Genomic DNA, 20,902 nt, shown 5'->3' on the forward strand with positions numbered 1-20,902 from the left:
AATTTTTCAGATATGTTGTCTAACCTTTAAGAGTAGTCTAGTGAAACCAATGTAGTATGGGAGAAATAAACATCTTAAGTGACATCACTGAGGTACCCTGACATACGAAAAGTGAATCCACTGACTTTAGGATATACTTGAGTACACATAGGTAAGCCTCACGCAGACTTCGTGTAAAATTCCCATCTCTATACCTTCATTTGCTATTTGTTTAATTCTTGTTATATATGTACCACTCCACTATGGTGTTCTCTTTACTTTCATCCTCACACATTTATAAACCACTGACTTTAATCAAGAACCACTTCTTTAAAGAGGACTTAGTAAATGTTTTTTAGGAAGCACAGGACAGCCATTGACTTGGGACTAACTAAAAGCATTTGTCCTGCCCCCTGGTCTACACAACCACCAGTGAGAAAAGAAAGCAGGAAAGCTTTGGAAACCATCTGAGTTTTTTTGCACCTCCATTGCAAGGGCTTCTTGAAGGTTCCTAAAGAAAACGGAGAGAGCTATATGACAGATCTTAAGCTTCCCCAAAGAAAAAAAAAAAAAAGTACTTTTTTCTTAAGAATTCTCCTTCCATTCTCAAAACTACTGTGCTTTCCAATAAATTGGGACCGGTTGGATTAACTCTTTGGAGACCCTAGCTGCCATTCTTCCATCAGTTTTCTCTCCCAGTGTCCCTAGAGCAGGTTAAAATTCGGACATTTCATAGCCTCTGTGCACAAAAATAATGAGATTGAAGGTAAACTATAGGGGTTTGCTCTCAGCTAGTTCAATTGAATTAAAATAACAGACACTTAAACATTTTAAAGTACTTAACCAGGGTCTAGTTCTGCAGTGGAGATTCTTAAAGGCTGTTTTTCTTCCTCTTACAAACAGTGGCCCAACCTTGAAGAACAGAAAGCTGCTTAGCACCCAAATACACATGATTCCTTAAAACAAGTATAACACCCCTGGCTCCATTCCAGAACTCGTTCATGCCACAGTTCATCTGGATTCCTATAATTCCTGTATGTTCCCGTATCTTAATTGCCCATAGCTGTGTTGCCAGTACAAACAGGATGAGGGAAGAGTGCACACCCTTAATGAATACATCTACCAACCCTAAGAAAGCACCATCATTTGAAACTCTTAATATTCTTTCTGGCACTAAATGGCCATCTACTGAAGTGCTAATATGGATATCTGGTAACTTAACGTTTCTTCCAAGCAATGCTTACTCCCTACTATCTTTATATTCTACATAGAGGGCTACCATTTGGCATAAAGAAAAATTCAGACTTTCCATTCAGCTTTTCAAGGAAGTATATTTTGAAACAAATCCCTCAGAGTGCTCATTAATAGAGGATGGGCATTCTGGGCCAAGGTGGGTTCCAGAACCTTCTTGAGTTCTGTCCCACTGGCCATTTTCCTTGATGATTTGCAGTAGGACACAACTGGCCTACTGGTCCCCCTTGAAGAAGATATGCCGCTGGGCAGACTGGAAGACTCACTGTGGTGGTGTGTGTGCCTGTACAGGTCCAGAGCCTCCTGCCCGTAGACTTGGCTGTGTCCCTCGTGTTGAGCAGCACAGTGGAAAGTGCCTGGTGCAGAGGAAACACCTCAGAAGGAATAAGTTCTAGTGTGAATTCAGGTCCTTTTCCACCTAAACAAACTTGACTTGAGGACCTTTGTTCCTTATCTGTGAGTTTTGGGGATTGAATGAAATAACATCAAGGATCCTTCATTTTATTATACAACACTGTGCCCTGCAGTATCATTTAACACATGAATTCACAGGTTTACCAAATCAGACTTCAAATCCTTCTCAGCATATTTAAAATGAGGACTCACATCAAATAAGTATAGACTGAATAGGAGTATATTGTAAATATTGCACAGGGTGTAAGCGTAAGATGATGACATCTGCAAAATTGTTTGTGTGGAAAAGACCAAAGACTTGTAATTTTTAGACATTCAGAACACAGAGAATATGTAATGTGAGTGCAAAGATCAAAAAATAAAGAGAAAGAGTAATTCAGTGTTGGGATGCATTCAGAGAAGCGTAAGTTCCACACTAAAGAAGGTGATAGATAGTTCTACTTCATTCTGCCTTGAGAATTATGTTCAGATGTAATGGTTCAGGTTTAAGATTGGGGCAAAGTAGAGAACAACTAGAATAAGTGAATGGCTTTCATGACAAAATGTGAAAGGAAAGAGGGGATGTTTGCTTACAGAAGAAAGGAGATGAAGAAGAGAAGATGCAAAAACTGGCTTTAAAAGCTGGCTTGATCGGCCAGGCGTAGTGGCTCACACCTGTAATCCCAGCATTTTGGGAGGCCAAGGCAGGCGGATCACAAGATCAGATCGAGAACATCCTGGCTAACACAGTGAAACCCCATCTCTATTAAAAAAATTTTTTTAAAAAAACTAGCCAGGTATGGTGGTGGGCACCTGTCGTCTGAGCTACTTGGGAGGCTGAGGCAAGAGAATGGAGTGAACCTGGGAGGTGGAGCTTGCAGTGAGCCGAGATCACACCACTGCACTCCAGCCTGGATGACAGACTCCGTCTCAAACAAACAAACAAAAAACTGGCTTGGTATAAGTAGGATTCAGTGGAAAGGGAATAGATCATCTTATGTGGCAGAATTAGACCCACTGTGGTGCAGCTCTTATAGAAAGCAGCTGTCAGCCCAATATAGGGAAGAACTCTTGTACCATTGGAACAATGGTCAGAGGCTGAAGTAGACCACCTGTCTGGGTTCTAAGATCTCTGTCACTGAAGGGTTCTGAGAGAAACTGTCTTGTCTTGTCTTATAAAGAAAATTGCAGTAAGAGGAGTTAGATGCTTATAAAAGAGAGCACCTAATGGGTGCCAGGCAATCCCTTTGTGTGCTATCATTTCTAATTTCATTAAAGACTTGCAGAGAGACTGAACATCAGCTGTATTTGCTTTTCACTTCTCTAAAACTGGATAATCCAGACCATGTATTCCTCTTCATATTTATTCACTCTCAAGCCATTAATTTAATATGCTAGTAATAACAGCCCATGCCACTTGGTTAAGTTGGTAAACAGCTTGTAATCCTAGCAGGGTGTGCCCTGCCACTTATTAGCTTAAGCTTTAGGGCAGAGCAACAAATCAGCACAGTGCCTCAAAGTAATTAGGCAATTGCCTTACAGAAAAATTAGGCCACAAGCAAGAAGCTTACAGAAAACACAAAGAAAATCTCACAGTACAAGACATGCATTGGCCATTACATGCATCACTGCTATAATTTTGAAAAGATTAGAGAAAGATTTTTGGGCTAATAAGGACCCGCTACACCCATTAAGCATGTCAAAAGTCCATACTAGTCATTGCAGAGCTGCAGGGGAAAGTGCATTTGTTTCTGGAAAGGGGAATGTTGGCGTTTATTTGTCGTGGGATAAGAATGCTTTCTTTGCAGGGATTAGCAAGAATGTCCAATGCTAAGCAAGAATGTCCAGAGCTGTGGAGTTTAAGTCCTATCTTGCAAATGCTTGGTGTCATCCTGCAAAGATTTCACCTTCAGTTTCGTAATCTGTAAAAGGGATCAAAATAACATGTGCTTCTAATGTATTAAAAGGTTAAGGATGAGATCCTAAATTTCCAAGTTTCGTTCATTAAAGGAATCAACACAGGCTGGCTTCCTTCTACTGATCTTGTTTGAAGCCTTTGCTACTTTCTAGAATAGTATATTGTTATCTGTATCATGGAGTCACTGGCCTCATTAAAAGCCATGAAAGGACCAAAAAGATGATCATTTTGCTCCCTGGATATCACAGCAAACGAAAGCACAGATTGAAGGGAAGTGAGAAAAAGAGGAGAGAAAGAAAATGGAGCAAAGGAAGGAGAAAAGACAGTAAGGGAGAAAGGAAAAGAAAAAGATAAATTTATGTGCTTTAAGGGATGAGATTATGGCAGAGAAGAGCTGCTTCAGTGGCCTGTTCCAAGTGTGAGAACTGCCTTCCCTATTGAGGCCATTGGGAAGGGACACATGACATTCACGTTTTACCTGCCCACAAACGTGGATCCAGCTATACTCTTCATGCTCATGGGCTCTGAGACTCCTCTAGGTTAGGCATTGGCCTCTTAACAGCAATAGTCAGCCTGCCCTTTCAGCACCCAATGCTTTTACTGCTAACACCCAGTACACCCTACACAAACTGCCTGCACAGCCCTGAGCCTGATGAGAAATGTAGAGGAACTGAAGTGAAATAGGTGTCTCTGTGTAGGTGGGGTTTTATGAGGATGATGGAAACTTTGGAACAGAAACTGGAAACCCCATGTCTGACACAGTTCAAGAAAACTAAACACCATGGGCCGGCACCACTGTTATTTTACTTTTTTTGCAGTGTAAGAAGGAGCCCAAACACTCATGCTGACAGTACGCACAGTCTCAAATAGCAGTTAGATGAAGGCCAAGTCACATAAGCTGATGCTGACACAATTAGACTCACCATTGCCAACAGCTCGTCAAGTCTGATACCATCCCCCTCTCAGAGACTCTGTCTTTACATAGCAGATGCTCTGGTGCTGTGTTACATTTAATAGGTGGGATGGCCGGAGAGAAAATCAGAAACCACTGCTGGATGCGCTGTTTATTTCTCAGTCATTTTATGTTAAATTGCTGTGACTTGAATGTCAGCAGTGTTTGGGATGTGGTAGTGAAATAAAATCCATATCCAGTATGCCAAGACAAATTTCAGAAAACCCCAAAACACAATTGTCTTGGTTTCTTGCTGGCTGTGTCTGTGCACACACAAATAGTAGCTAGTTTATTGCCCTCCAACCAGTCGGTGGGTTGCTTGTCTTGTCACATTCTGGGGAATGGCTAATGAACCCCAAACAACTTCCTTCAAAGCTGGGGATGTCAGGGATGAGGGGCCACTACACACTCATTAAGCATGTCGGAAGTCCACACTAGTCACTGCTGAGCTGCAGGAAAACTACAGTCATTTCCGGAAAGGGAAAGGGGGGGGTTGTTCTCTTCATTCTAGGGGCTTGGGAATAAGAGCCAGGGGATACCACTGAGAACAGCAGCACTAGGCACCAATGTATGGGGATGTGAAAGACCCTGGGCAATGCTGGTATTAATGACGTGCCTCTCACTGGGAAACTTTCACACTGGGTGAGCCCCCAGGTCTCCACATCAGGTTCATTCTCTTAGGGGGTATCTATGAAAATACTGTGGGCTTGCATTAAAGTTTTTCAAGCTGTATTGCAAGGTCAAACTTATCTCTAGTGGAGGAGGAACTGCTGCCTTGTTATTTGATTTGTATTTTGTTGCCAGCACGCTCCGTTGCATGTGTTGGTGTTTCTGCCTGGCGTGGTAGTCATGCCTTCAACTCAGATCTCCTTTGCACAGAAGGCAGGATACTGTGCTGAAAAGCTTTTGATTCCAAGGCCAGCCTCACTTTGACTTTGGCCCAAAGTTTTACTTTTCTCACTCTTGATTTCTTTATCTGTGAAATGGGGATTAAAAAAGGCCTTTGCATTGATGAAGTTAGTAAAGCTATTATAAAATGAGACGAGGACATAAAATAGAATTCTGAGTCTGCAGTAAGATCAGGTCATTCTTTTTGGAGTAGGGAAGGTAGGATGGACATTTTTTATTCCTCTCTAGCTAGTTCATGACACTGAGTAACCAGAAGGGAAGCCTGGTCAAGTGCATTGTGGTTAGACCATCATAGTCTAGGGCAGAAGTTCTCAAACTTGAGTATAAAAAAGAATTGCCTACTATTCACTCAGTAGGTCTAGGATGGAACCAAGTAACAAGCATATTAATAAGCCCATCAGGTGATTCTGATGCAGGGGGTGAGTGAACAAATATCTAACATAGTGGGATTTAGGGGAGAAAAACAATTTTTGGAGGCTCCGTCAGTGGAGAGCGTGATGTAATGGCAGAGCTGGAAGTGGGCGGTAAGGCCATCTAGCTCACCCTCACCACATTCAGGAAGCCCCACTGCATCTTTTGGGACAGAATGTGCCTTGTGAGTACACAGGTTCTTCCAGGGAGACCAGTAAGGTGTGATCTCTCACAACCTTGAAAGAGAGTGAGTTGTTTGGTTTCTTTCTTTTTTTTTTTTTTTTAAATCTTCTAAATTATTAGAAAATTACTTTTATTATTGAGTCAAACTGGCTCCTTGGCTATATAGAAAGTAAGTCCCTGAAATATTTGAAATCCCTTGAGATTTGATATCCCTAAGTCTTCCCTTCTTCAATCTGAGTACTACCAGTTTCCTTCAGTGAGGGGTGCTGATCCTGGCTGTACATTAAAATCATCTGAGGAACTTAGAACTAAGTCCACCCCAGTCAATTAACTAGACTCTTAGGGACTTCAACCCAGGCATCAGGATTTTCAAAGTTACTCAGTTGATTAAAACATGCAGTCAAGGCAGACTACTACTGCAAATCATAGAGGAATCCTATTTTTCCAGTTTAAGAGCTTTAGAACTCTTCCTCTTTTATCTGTCTTACTCTTTTTTTCTAGGTATAAAGCCTGATCAAAAGTTTAGGTGCTTGAGCCTCATGTAGTGGCTCAAGCCTGTAATCCCAACACTTTGGGAGGCCGAGGCGGTGGGTCACCTGAGGTCAGGAGTTTGAGACCAGCCTGGCCAACATGGTGAAACTCCATCTTTACTAAAAATACAAAAATTAGCCAGGCATGGTGGTTGGCGCCTGTAATCCCAGCTACTCAGGAGGCTGAGACAGATGAATTGCATGAACCCAGGAAGCGGAGGTTGCAGTGAGCTGAGATTGCACCATTGCACTACAGCCTGGGCAACAGAGCAAGACTCCATCTTAAAAAACAAAACAAAACAAACAAACAAACAAAAAAAGTCAAACGCGGTGGTTCACGCCTGTAATCCCAGCACTTTAGGAGGCCGAGGCTGGTGGATCACAAGGTCAGGAGATCGAGACCATCCTGGCCAACACAGTGAAACCCCGTCTCTACTAAAAAATAAAAAAAATTAGCCAGGTGTGGTGGCGGGTGCCTGTAGTCCCAGCTACTCAGGAGGCTGAGGCAGGAGAATGGTGCAAACTGGGAGGCGGAACTTTCAGTGAACCGAGATTGTGCCACTGCACTCCAGCCTGGGCGACAGAGCAAGACTCCATCTCAAAAAAAAAAAAAAAAAAAAAACCTTTAGGTGCTCCTTTGTCTTTCTGTATGTCTTTGTAGACTTCTTTTCTTCTGTCCTATATTTCAGCAGTTCTCAAATGTGAGGGTACATAGGAATTGCTCAAGGAGTTTGCTAAAATGCAGACCACCTGCTGAGAAATACTGTTAATCAGCAGGCACCTGTGCTGCTTTGTAAGCCTCGTTTAGCTTTTCCCCTAGGAGGGGGACTAGCTTGGACTTGATGTTCAGGTAATTGGTGAGTACCTCAGGCAGGAGGATAAACAAAACCTCCAGGCCACTACCAATTCCATTCATACCCACACCTTCTGTGTTTCACTTTGAACTACTGACCTTTCTGGCTTATCTTGGAAAATCCCCCACAAGGACACTGAGACCAGTGCTCATCTGTCCCTGAGGATTGTGGTCAGTGCTGACTCCAGGAAAGCTGGTGTTAAACACTAAGGCCTCCTTCTTCTTTTCCCCTGGACTTTACCAATCTGCTTTTAATTGTTAACTAGGACTGGTTTCACCAGCTAGGAGTCAACCAATATGTAGTCACTCATTGGTTCTCAAACTTTGATGAGATGGTGCATCAGACTTTCCTGGATAATTCACATTTATCACGGATTCCTAGTCAAGGCTGATGCCATGGGTTGGGAACCTCACTTTAAGAACCACTGCTTTAGCAAATACAGCAAATACCTGTAGGTTCTTGACCCAAGCACCTACAAGCAAGTTTAGAGACACACACTTTCTCTCTGCCAGTTTTGTGGTGTGACCAATCTAAGAGGGAATAAACAATAGATAGATAGCTGAAGCATTGCCCTCCTGAAGGGCTGAACCCTAGACATCATTGGGGGACTTCTTGCAAACCTCAAATCTACATTCTGTTTCAGAGCTCATCACATATGAGTGACGTTGTAAGACCTTTATTCAGTTTTGTTTTTTATTAACCTTTTCTTTAACTTTATTTTGAAATTATTTTATTTTAGTTTTTAAGACGGAGTCTTTCTCTGTCACCAGGCTGGAGTGCAGTGGTGCAGTCTTGGCTCACTGCAACCTCTGCCTCTCGGGTTCAAGGGATTCTCCTACCTCAGCCTCCCGAGTAGCTGGGACTACAGGCACCTGCCACCATGCCCAGCTAATTTTTGTATTTTTAGTAGACACAGGGTTTCACTATGTGGCCAGGATGGTCTTGATCTCTTGACATCATGATCTGCCTGCCTCTGCCTCCCAAAGTGGTGGGATTACAGGCATGAGCCACTGTGCATGGCTTATTTTAATTTTTTTTAGAGACGGATCTCACTCTGTTGCCCAGGCTTCAGTGCAGTGACTCAATCATGGCTCATTGTAGTCTCACCCTCTCAGGCTCAAGTGATCCTCCCACCTCAGCCTCCCAAGTAGGTAGGAGTACAGGCACTTGCCACATTACCCAACTAATTTTTTATTTTTTAATATAGATTGGGTCTTGTCTTGCTTTGCTGCCCAGGCTGGTCTCAAACTCCTAGCTTTAACCAGTCCTCTCACTTCGGCCTCCCAGAGTGCTGGGATTATAGGCATGAGCCACTGTGCCAGGTCTGAAATAATTTTAGACTCACAAGAAATTGCAAAAATAGTGCAGAGAGTTCCTGTGTACCCTTCAACAGCTTCTCCCAATGATAATCACAACTATAGTACGTTTTCAAAGGGGATGGATACCCCACTTACCATGATGTGATTATTAGGCATTGCATGCCTATATTGAAGTATTTCATGTACCACATAAATATATACACCCTTACTAGCAAGGCACAAAAATTAAAAATTAAAAAAGTAGAACATATAAAAACTGAAGAAATCCAAGCCTAGTTAATAGTATTGTACCAATGTTGATTAACCTTTTTAATAAAAATAGTCCTAATATGAACATTGTAGTGAGAGGTGAAATTGCTTGATGCAGAACTGTTTAGTGGAAAGTTAGGATTCTCTTGTCACCTTTTCTGATGGTCAGGTTTATAGTAAATCAGATGAAATGTTAAAGGATAGTGGTGGGGAGTCTGTGAGAACTTTGGTGACTGGAATTTCTCCCTATTCAGTGGAAAGGAATTAGAGTATATAGCGTCATTTATAAACTGCCCCAGGACACTTAGCTCCTCCTGTTCTTTCTCTCCTCTTCTAATTAAGTCTGTCAGTTAGTCAAAGCATCCTCTCTCTTGGGGGCATTCACGAAAGGCCCACTGACCACTTGGCAGCTTTGTTGCGGGATGGGAAGGGAGGCAGGGAGGAAACTGTGGAAATTTGTGCTAGATCCAGCGCTCCAACTTTCCATCTGCTTACTTATATAATCCTGACAATACGATCCATTACATATGAGGTAGAAAATTATTTACTTCATTATATAGATGAAGAAACAGGCTCAGAAAAGCCAGATCATATCCCTGTTGCCACAGAGCTGGGAACTGGTTGATTCAGTTCAACCAGTTCATTCTTAACTGGATTAGAATTCAGGTAGCCTTGAAGGTCCTTCGGTACATAAGAATCCTATAACTATATGAGGCTTTGGCAGGGCTACCTACAAAACTTGTAGAATCCTTCTTCAGTATGAAAATATGGGGTATCTTGTTTAAAAAAAAAAAAGGAAAAGTACTGTTGAAGATGCTAAAATATAAAATTTTTCCTTTGTTCCATGGTCTCCCTCTCTCTGTCTCTCTCTCTCTCTTTCCAACTGTCGCGGTGTTTTTTTATGTGCTGTTTGATATTGTGCTCTCTTGGGCATGGGAATGCTCCTAGAGTGACAGGAGACTCTCACAGGGACTTGAGACCCTTGCCCTAAAACTTGGAACATGCAGCCCAGCAGCTGCTTGGGTCCCCCTGCCACAAGCCCACAAGATTGATGACACATTGAGCCAGGTATCTCCCTTCCCATGGGACTGCCACTTCAACCCATAGGGTTGCAAACTCTGCACTGGGATGTGGTTTGTACCTGAATTAAGAGTGTACACAAAAATCTCAGAAATCACCCACTAAAGAACTCTTTCATGTCACCAAAAGCACCTGTACCCCAAAAAGTATTGAAAAAAAATTTTAAAAAGGAGTGGGTGAGAGACATGCTTTTACTGGGTTGCTCCCTAAACATATTGTGGCACTACCAGCTTGTGGTGGGGACAGCTGCCACCAGGCCCTGCCCTGAAATGGCATGGGTTGTGTGTCTGACCCCAGCTCTCACTGGGTGGAGGAAAACAGTGGCCACTGGGTGGGGCAGGGAAGGCAGGGTGAGACTGGGGACACCAGAGGGCAAGGGGTAAGAGGCAGAGAGTCCTGGGCAAGTGGACAGGTGACAGGAGGTGAGATGGCCTGGGGCTGAGGTCCCCAGCCCTCTGTGCATGCTTCATTGTCCTATAAGACCTCATTTACAAAGCATCAATTCAAAGATGAAATGATTGAGGATTTCAAGATGATGACTAGAGAGGCCACAGAGCACTAAATTCAGGTATGAGACCTTTCTGAGGATGGAGAGACCCTGTGCACCTGTGCTGGCTACACTCTCATGAAGTCCACCCTAGGCTGTGGAGAAAAACTATAAGGAAAGATTTGTGAGTTCAAAGTGCTTACATACAATAAGTTGGTAAATTTTTTGGAGCAGATACAAGTCAACATATAATGTACATACAGTATTATGTGATTAAGTGCCATATTTAAGTTTTTTGTATACTGTTACTTTGGAAATTAGTGACTAGTTAGATTTTCTCAGGTTTTTTTTCTCTCTCTTCCTTCCGCAAAATATGATTTGGCATGTGTGGCCAAGGCTGAGGTGAGGGGGATACCACTTGATGACATACTGGAATCTTCTATGTGCAAAATTTTCCCTGGGAGGAAGGCCCATGAGAAAGCCTGGGAGGAGGACCAGAATCAGCGTCCTGGTGTGAAATCCAAAGGGTTGAAGGAAAATCGATTTGATTGAACTGAAAAAGTAGGTCAGAAATTGAGAGAAGGGAGCGGGCCAGGATGTGAGTGTGGATAAGTTGGCAAAGGTCAAGCACAAGTACCTGACCACCTGGCAATGGAATAGCAACTGGGATGCGTATTACAGAGGACTTTAGCGAGAACTCCCATTCCAAAGGGGGAAATTAGTTCTTGGAGGAAGCAGAGGAAAAAGCTCCATCCCTCCAAGACTAAGTGGGTGGATCAGAGCTGCACAAGCCATTAAGCCCCTACCCCAAGCTCCCTCCGTGGAGGGCGGGAGCCTGCTGCGTCCCGACTGGGCATCGAGGGGCCTTTTTGGGTCTCCCTGCCGCGTGTATAGGGTGTTTATGAAGTAAAGGCAGGGTCAAAGGCTGCTAGCGCAATTTACAGCAATTTTGTTTTTTTCCAAATGAGGAAACATTTGGCCAGTTGCTCACGTTCCTCAGCCAGCCAGGGGGCTTGTGACCCAGAGCAGATGACAGCACAGGACAGCTGGCATCGACCCCTGGAAGGGGTAGTCGGTTCTTCAGTTGACAGTTTTTACCACACTCTCACGCGCTGGAGCAGGAGTACAGGCAGGGAAGGCTGCTGGCTCCTCCTGGCCTGGCCGCTTCGCTGTGGTTACAAGACCAAAGCAGAGTGGCTGATGGAGGCTGCTCAGCAGTCCTTTCACTGTGTGTGTTAGCTACTTCTACTTATAAAACAAGGACCAAAAATGCAGATTTGTGTTATTAGACAGTTGAAATATAAACAGCCTAAATGCTTATAAGAGCCAGAGGGGAGGAGGGCTGTTTGCCAATGTATAGGAAGCCCAGCTGAACAACTGTACTTAACTAGCAAGCTACTCCTGTAAATATTTGCAAACGCCCTTTCAAAGCTCAAAAGCCTAGGACAGGATCATTGGATGATTTGCTTAGAAGAAGAAGAAACAAAATTGACCTCATGGTCTGAGGCAGCCATAAAAAGAAAGAGTGTGGATGGGCAGAGGACCAGAAAAGTGGGGGGGGATGGTCCAAAGTTTAATAAACACAAAAGAGATAAAAATAAATCTCAAGAGCACTTATTTACAAACTTGATGGAAGGATAAGATTGAGGCGGGTGGGTGTGAAAGATGGGTGCTTGTGAAAGTGGAAGAGGCCTGCAGGGATTCCACTGAAAGGGCGGAGGGCGGGGAGGGGGGGCCGCAAATTCAGTGAGATGTTTATTCTTCCTAATGACAGGAAACACGCTGAATTAGCTTCGCTCTTCCAGGATGCTCCTTCAAAGAATGTTTGAAGCTTCTACTGTCCAATGCGGAGGCTATGCGAAGATGAATGCAGCATCAGCCTGTGGAAGGTTTTGGCCAAGAGGGTGGGCAAAGCCAGAAAGCCTGGCCCCAGACCGGCCTAGCCTTCTCTGGGTATCTGGCCTGTTTTCAGCTGAGCTGGTCAGCATAGGACAAGCTGTTCCAATCATGAGGGCGGGCATATCCCAGAGGAGAAAAAGTATTTGTTCTCAGCAACTACCTTGTCAAAATGCTGTGCTAGGGGACTCCAAAAGCCTTTCTGCGCGTACCAGTGCTCCCTGGCCTGGAAGCTGCCCATCAACTAATTCGCAGTGGTGATGCAGTGGATCATCACCATGTCTGCATGAATACTTTTTTTCTTTGAAACCTGGATACTTTGGATTTTTGGGGTTTTTTTGTTTGTTTGTTTGTTTCTGAGACTTCTGACTCATGGGTTATAAAGCCTCAATTCACACAGTCATTTTATGAACCAGTATGGAGCAGACTGGTGTAGAAATTCCCTGCTTCTCCATGAGCCTGTGTGCTGAGAGTCACACATATATAGGGGAAGGAGATGGGTTGGGAGAAAGTTCCTATGAAGGAAAAAATTCAGGTGTCTTAAGATGAGAAAATGTTGGTGTGTTCCTAGCATCTTTTTTTCTTCAGTGTAATCATCAGGGCATGGATTTCCCAATAAATCATGGAAGGTATTTACGTCTATTTTAAGATCGGCAAGATGGCTCATTTATTTAAAAAGAAGTTAGTGTTGCCAACAGTCAGATGCCTGAGTCTTTCAAGAGACTCCTGTTGATGACCAAGTATGCAAACGGGGTATTTGGTGAACTCCATGTATACAGAACCCTGTCCCAGATACATGGGAAAGAAGAAAGACCTGGCAAATCCAGTCTCTGCCCTCAAGATTCTTAAAATTTCACAGGGGAAACAAAATAAACAAACACAATTCAGAAGTAATAAAAACATTTATAAAAAAAACATGAACAACTGTGAATGATTATTTGTAATGAAGTCAGATAATTGAAGAGTGGGTAGAAAGAAATGGAGCCACTAGAGTTGGATGAAACACTCTGGAAAGGGGCAAGAAAGTGTATAGGAGATTTTGGAAGAAGACTGTGGAAACATACCTGTAACAAGTGGTCTGCACAGTGTAGGTGCTTAATAAATGGATATTGTATTTGAAAGCATGGAGTTAGAATAGGACCTGCTCTGGTCTTGGTTTAGCCTCAGTTGCACATTCAAAGACATTGGCAGATTCCAAAAAAAAAAAAAAAAAAAAAAAACCCAGCACAACTCTAAAGCAACCCAGAAGCTTAATTGACTGATTGATTGATTGATTGATTGATTTTTGAGATGGAGCCTCACCCTGTTGCCCAGGCTAGAGTGTAGTGTTGCGATTTCGGCTCACTGCAGCCTCCACTGCCAGAGTTCAAGCAATTCTCCAGTCTCAGCCTCTGGAGTAGATGGGATTACAGGTGCATGCCACCACGCCTGGCTAATTTTTGTATTTTTAGCAGAAACAGGGTTTCACCATGTTGGCCAGGGCTGGTCTCAAACTCCTGACCTTAAGTGGTCTGCCCACCTCAGCCTCCCAAAGTGCTGGGATTACAGACATGACCCACTGTGTCCAGTCTTCCTAGGAGCTTTAAATTGTCATGTGCCATTAGCAACTCTGTATTTTACATGGTTTAGAACTGAAGGAATTTGTGCCAATTCTTTTTATTCATTAGCTAGGATGACCTCCCGCCAACAGAGATTATCCTGCATAAAGAATTCTAATACTGGATCTGGTATAAGTTAGTACGTGGGTTATACTTTTGTTTATTCAGATTTCCTCATCATAACTTGACTAGAGAATATGTTAAGTCATATGTGTGTGAAAAACTATTGAAGTCAAAGGAGATATGATATATGAGCCTGGTTAAAAAAAAAATTTATTTGGATGCCAAACTTTCAAGGAAAAAAAAATACATGGGCAAACTGCTGGCCATTAGGAACTATTTTCTTGGCATATCTGATTAAAGTGTATGCAGGCCTGTCAGCTCTCTCCAGGCATCAACTGTCATAAACTTGTCCCAATTCAAAACCATCTATGATTTTCCACCACTCTGTCAGCCTTCAAAGGATGGGGTTAACTGCATGCTTTCAAATGGAATTGGAAGTGGTTTGTTAATCTCTATTAATTTGCTACTCCTATAACTAAATGCACATGTTTATTTTATTTCTTTTTTTTCTGGATAAGTTGTTAATGACATTAAATTGGCCGTCGGAAACTAAATTATTCTGTAGATATTTTCCTTATGGCTTCTTGGGGTTATCTCATGCTAGTCTTTTCTGAAAGCACAATGGATTTTATCATTTTCAATGATTGCCCTAACTTTTTACAGATGCCATCCCGCCCACTTTCTACAGACCCTACTTCAGAATTGTTCGGTTTGACGTCTCAGCAATGGAGAAGAATGCTTCCAATTTGGTGAAAGCAGAGTTCAGAGTCTTTCGTTTGCAGAATCCAAAAGCCAGAGTGCCTGAACAACGGATTGAGCTGTATCAGGTAATGTTCATTTTTTTTTTTTTTTTTTTTAAGACAGAGTCTCTCTCTCTCTCTCTGTCACAGGCTGGAGCACAGTGGCATGGTCACAGCTCACTGCAACCTTGAACTCCTGGGTTCAAATGATCCTCTTGCCTCAGCCTCCCAAGTCACTGGGACTGCAGTAGTGCACCATCACACCCGATTCTCTTTTTAAAAAACTTTTTGTAGATATGGGGTCTCACCATGTTGCCCTGGCTGATCTGGAACTCCTGGCCTCAAGCAGTCTTCCCACCTTGGCCTCAAAAAGTTTAGGGATTACAGACATGAGCCACTATACCTGGCTCCTTTAGGTTGTTGTAATGGGCAATCAGTTTGAGGTCTTAACACAAAAGAATTCTAGTGTCTTAGATTTTCTTAGCTGATATAAGCCATTCTATATAGTCACAATCATGATATAGGCCCTCATTTGCTATTACTGTTATAGTAATAGCTTGTTCCTAATCACTCAGGAGGGAAGAACCCTTTAGAATGCAGTATTGAAGTTCTGAGCACACTTCCTCGGTTGCATGAACAGCCAGAGTATGTACTCTTGAGAGGGTTTGGTTCCAGAATTCAACCCCTTAAACTGTAAAGTCAGATAAACTGTAAAGTCCGATTCCTTCCTGAGAAGCAGTCAGCTGACCTTCCTTTACTCATCCTATGGCTGTTTCTTTCTCCTTTTCTATGATTTTCTCTTTGTTCGCTTATTGTCTTCTCTCTTCCTGTCTTTTTCACTTTTTTCCTCCTCTCTTTGCAACCTCCTGTGTCTTTATTAACCTTAGCCCATTTCCTTTTCCTTTCTAATTCTACCCACAGTCTCCAATCCACCTACCCAATACAACCCCCACCCCCCCGCCCACACACACACACACACACACACACACACACACACACACACACACACATAGTCCTGACGTCTCCTATTCTCATCTTTCTAGTAGAGTTGGAGTTGGTGGGCAGCAGCGTCAAAATATAATGATGATGATGATGAAACGCCAACTTGCTGAGATTTTCAGAGATGTTCTTAAAAGCTTGTTACCTGAGTGTAGTCTACAGGGCATTTGCATCGGCATCACCTAGGGGCTGTGAGAAATGTAGAATCTCAGGCCCCACTCTAGACTTTACACAGTCAGAATCCCCATTTTAACAAGATTCACAGGTGCTTCTTGTGCACATTAAAAAACCACTCGAAAAATCCTGAGTCTGGTGCAGCCTTATAAACAGGCAACTTAAATACATCCTGATGCCATATGAATAGTGGTACTCGCATATAGGGTATAGGTGGGGAAATTTCACCAGGGAGCCGACATTTTGGTGAGGCCTTGAGAAGTATCTATTAAAACGCAACGGGGGATCATCATTCTTGGCAGGATGGGCAGTCACTGCAAAGACAGTCTTGAATGGGCTTGCTGAGGGTACCTGGTACATAGTGCTCAGTGCCTGGAGGTGAGGAGAGACTAGGGAGAAGGTGACCCTCCAGAGATAGTGTGTAGAGTGACACTACAGAGGATTAAGAACAAACCCCTTGGGATCCCCATGATAAGGGATATATATATATGACAATATGATTAAAACATGGGACTACTTGAGAAAAAGAAATTGGCATCTATGTACAGAAACCTCTGGTTTTTCTGGAGTCTAATCATTTGGAATTTGTGATCATTAGGATCAAAATTTTCTTTGTATTCATTATGAAAATGGAGAACTACCATACAAATGAATATGAGACTTGAAGAAGAGTTTAAAATACTCAAAGCAGTCGTATTGTTTTCTTTTTCTGTTTTTTGAGACAGCATCTTGCTCTGTCACCCAGGCTACAATGCAGTAGTGCAATCATAGCTCACTGCACCCTCAACTTCCAGGGCTCATGCGATCCTACAGGTGTGCATCCCCATGCCTAGCTAATTTTTTTTTTTAATTTTTAGTACAGATGAGGTCTCGCTTTGTTGCCCAGGCTGGTCTCTAACTCCTGAGCTGAAGCAATCATCCCACCTCAGCTTCCCAGTGTGCTGGAATTAAAAGCAGGGGCTACTGTGCCTGGCCCCAGTTCTAAAGTAGTAGTTCACATGTGTATTCATGAAGAATAATTCTTACTTATTTAAATAGGCCCTCGAGAACCTGTTTTTGGAGACTTTTAAATCCTAACTCGCATTCTGGGTAGCACCAATGGGCCGGCCGTTGCTCGTCACCCCAAGGTCAGAGAGCATGCTTGTGTGACCAGACACTATGCTGAGCAAAGAGTTGGAAGTATTGTTTCCAGTGATACTCACAGCTATACTATGGAGTTTGTAAAATGAAGTGTTCTTTCTGCTATTCTATTCTTTTTCCATTTCACAGAGAATGATGCTAAATCCCAGAGAAATTAAGTAACTTGGCCAGGGTCACACAGGTAGGAAATGGCAGGGCTGGGATACAAATCCACCTCTGACTCCCAAGTCCTTCCATCTCCTCACCACATACTATGCTATTGCTAGCAAATTTTTCCCTTTCTCTTACCCTTGGGATAAGCCAGAATAGAAGAAGAATAAGACAAACGAGGCTAGAGGATGAAGTAATATTTGGAGGGAAAGCAAAAATTGGTTCCTATGAAAAAAAGCCAGATTAAGGGTAGCCAGATAAATTACAAGATGATTTAAGCAAACAAACAAAAAATATGATTGTATCTCCTTTTTCTTTTCTTTTTTTACCAATTAAGTCACTCTTAAATTTCCTTCTGTGCTGACTATAGCATCATAGGTTGCTCTCTTTGGCCCTACTTTAGTTAGCTTCAGTAAATTGAAGGCAGGGTCACCTAGGTCCTGTTACCTGTAATGGAAGCTGCTAAGTCACTATTTTTCTGTGGCCGCTTGACCCTGTCCTCTGAGGAGTAGCCTCTGCCAACAGGCTTGCCAATGACTTTTTTCCTCCCAGGGCCCAACCCTTCTCCAGGAAAGGGTGTTTCTCTTGAGGCTGGCAACTTAGAGGACCTTAGTGAGTTCTTGGTAGATGTGTCTCAGAGGTTTCTGCAGCACTGGCTGCTCCATGACACAAGCGACACGATCTGCATGGCTTAGAGTCCCATGCTTAAAAGAGGAACGGCCCAAGATGGAAGCTTTTAGTTTGGAGAAGCATGGGCACGTTCACTGTCACTATACATGGGCATCTGGAAGGAGAAAGTTCTAGCAGAAAAATATAAAATAATGGCAATTTTTTATCTTTCTGGGGCTCAGCTATACACCTCCTGAAACACAGGCAAGGTCCAGAGAGCAAGTCAAAGAGATCCTTGAACACCCGAAGAGAAGACTACACATACACACTTTTGATGGATCAGAGAGGCAGCCTCTTGCCCTTTATTGCTTCAACTGGGTTGACTATCTGTAGGGCCACAAGAAATTAGAAGCACTAAATTAAAAGAGGAGGACACCGTGACATCAGCAGCAGGTCCTTTAGACCAGCAGTCCCCAACCTTTTTGGCACCAGGGACCAGTTTCATGGAATACAATTTTTCCACAGAGCGTTACTTGTGCAGTTTATTTCATTGTAATATATAATGAAAGAATTATACAACTCACCATAATGTAGAATCAGTGAGAACCCTGAGCTTGTTTTCCTGCAACTATACGGTCCCATCTGGCAGTGATGGGAGACAATGTCAGATCATCAGGCATTTGATTATCCTAATGAACGTGCAACCTAGATCCCTAGCATGTGCAGTTCACAATAGGATTCTTGCTCCTTTGAAAATCTAATGCCACCGCTGATCTGACAGGAGGTGGAGCTCAGGCGGTACTGCAAGCAATGGGGAGTGGCTGTAAACACAGATGAATTTTTGCTTGCTTGCCTGCTGCTCACCTCCTGCTGTGCGGCCCGGGCCCCTAATGGGCCATGGACGGGTACCATCCAGGTTGGGGACCTCTGCTTTAGACTAAAGATTTTTACCAGTGTATCACAGTAATGCTATCTCAGATAATCAGACCACAGAAGCAATGCCTGTTGTGGACAAGTTTTCTAAAACTTACCCTGTTTATAGTTAACCCGCTCTTTATCTCCTTGGCTTCCTGTCTGGCTTCTGACTTTTGCTTCTGACCTCTTTATTTGGAGTCCCATTTTTAGCATGGTGTTCTCCAACTTTCCTTTTTCTTCAGCTGCCATTTGGAGGTCTTTGTAGTCTTTGGTAATAAACTCCCATCTCTAGTCCCATTATAGGAATTGATGCCTATGGTAATAGCCTTGAATTATGAAGACGAGGCTAAATTATAGTCAGGAAAGTGAACACATGCAATAAATTTTACAGAGTTTAACATCCAAAATTGCTGAAATATTATTTTGGAAAAAAAAAAGATCTGGTGCTTAAGTGGGCAGATCTTCAGCTATTTGGAAAGCTCAGCTCTTCAGAAGAACAAAGCCTCTGAAGTTCTTGGATACCCTTTGATTACTGTATTACTTGACACACAGTTGGCATCCTACTCCCTAGAAGAAGACAGGGTGACCATGAAAAGGTTCTCTGGTCATTTACATGGTTGTTTGGATGATTTATTAGGACTCTTCAGGATGCTGATATTCAGCCGGAGGAGAGTATGTATGTGTGTACATGTGTGCACACGTGCCTGTGGACTTACATGTGAGCATAGGCACTCCACCAGGTTTGGAATCCCTGGGGGAGCTTTTACAAAGACTAACCACAGTTTCCTTCAAGGAGATTCTGATTTTCCCTGGAAAGGAAAATGAGAATCGCCTCAGCACAGATGTTTGTTTCAAAGAACTCTCCTGGTGATTCACCTGTGATTGTTCAGATTTGGATCTTCCAATTGGAATTCACAGATTTAAAATATAGCCCAAATTTTTGGGTCATTCTGTCTCATAAAAATGCCTCCAGGTATTTGTTTTAGAGTCACAGTATGAGGCTGGATGGACCTAGGAGAGCAATTCCGTTCATGAATTCAGGATTTGTCTTGTCCAGAGCCGTAAAGGTTTATTTCTCTCCACCTGGGATAGTTAGGAAACCCATGCTTCTGTTGAAGTCACTCTGAGCTTATTTAAACCTAAAATCTTGTGAACTTAAGATTTTCATTACCCTGCTCTCTTTACAGAACAGTCTGTCAGAACATTAATGAATGATAGTAAAATAAAATCTTTCTTTCCTGCTTTCTCTAACCTCTTTCAAGTTAACAAACTCTAAATAGCATCTACTGGTGTGATCAAGATAGGCTTCCCATGTGTAACAATAATGGAGGGAATATGAGAGGGATAAAGTGTCTGACAGATGAAGGGAAAGAGGAGGAAACAAAGATGAAAAACAACTGTTATTAGATAGTAATGATCCTTGCCATATTTTTAAAGCTTTATGCCAAAGGCAGCCTTTATTGTGATACGTTCAGACAAAACTCCAGTGCTCTAGGAATATCTTCAAACCTATGATAGCTGTTATAGCTCTCAGCCAATTTATAAATTTGAACACACCTTTCTTTGATTACATTTTCCCTGTATGTATGATTAAAATCATGACCAGAATTATAAGGTAGAGGGAGAGAAAATAGGAAGGAGAATTCCCTTCAAGTTGAACGTCTCCTATATGGGCAAGAACACCTGCTATCTTGGAGTTGGATAAATCCCCATTTTACACATGAAGAAATGCCTAGGGAACTTAATGACTTATCTAAGGGTACCCATAACTTCGTGGCCCTAAATAATCCTTTGGGACCACCAAAGAATACTTATATTTAAATTTGCTCAGAGGACTTGGAGCTCTCCAGTATTTCTAGTTTCTTCTCACCAACTGACACCCTTTCAATACTCATTTCTCGTTTAAAACCTTACCACCTCCAGAATAGTAAGATTCATACCACTGTTTGGGTTATCTGTGTGCTGCATAACAAGCTTCAAAATTTTGTGGCCTCAAATGATAATCATTTTGTTGTACTTCACAAGTTTTTGTGGGTCAGAAATTTGATCAGAGCTTGGCTGGATGTTCTCTTGCTCCATGTGGCTTTGGCTGGGGTCACTTGC

At 42.6% G+C, this 20,902-nt stretch overlaps 1 protein-coding gene across 2 annotated transcripts in view; it reads left to right on the top strand.

Moving 5' to 3' along the window:
* The window catches only part of TGFB2 (transforming growth factor beta 2), a 96,464-nt gene that overhangs the window by 43,539 nt on the left and 32,023 nt on the right, over positions 1–20,902 (top strand). For both annotated transcript variants that reach the window (XM_005540873.4, XM_005540874.4), the window contains one exon: positions 14,736–14,899. In XM_005540873.4, coding sequence (XP_005540930.1) covers positions 14,736–14,899 — 164 coding nt within the window. The remainder of the gene's footprint in view (positions 1–14,735; positions 14,900–20,902) is intronic.

This window comes from Macaca fascicularis, chromosome 1 (assembly GCF_037993035.2).
Source record: "Macaca fascicularis isolate 582-1 chromosome 1, T2T-MFA8v1.1".
Lineage (NCBI taxonomy): Eukaryota > Metazoa > Chordata > Mammalia > Primates > Cercopithecidae > Macaca > Macaca fascicularis.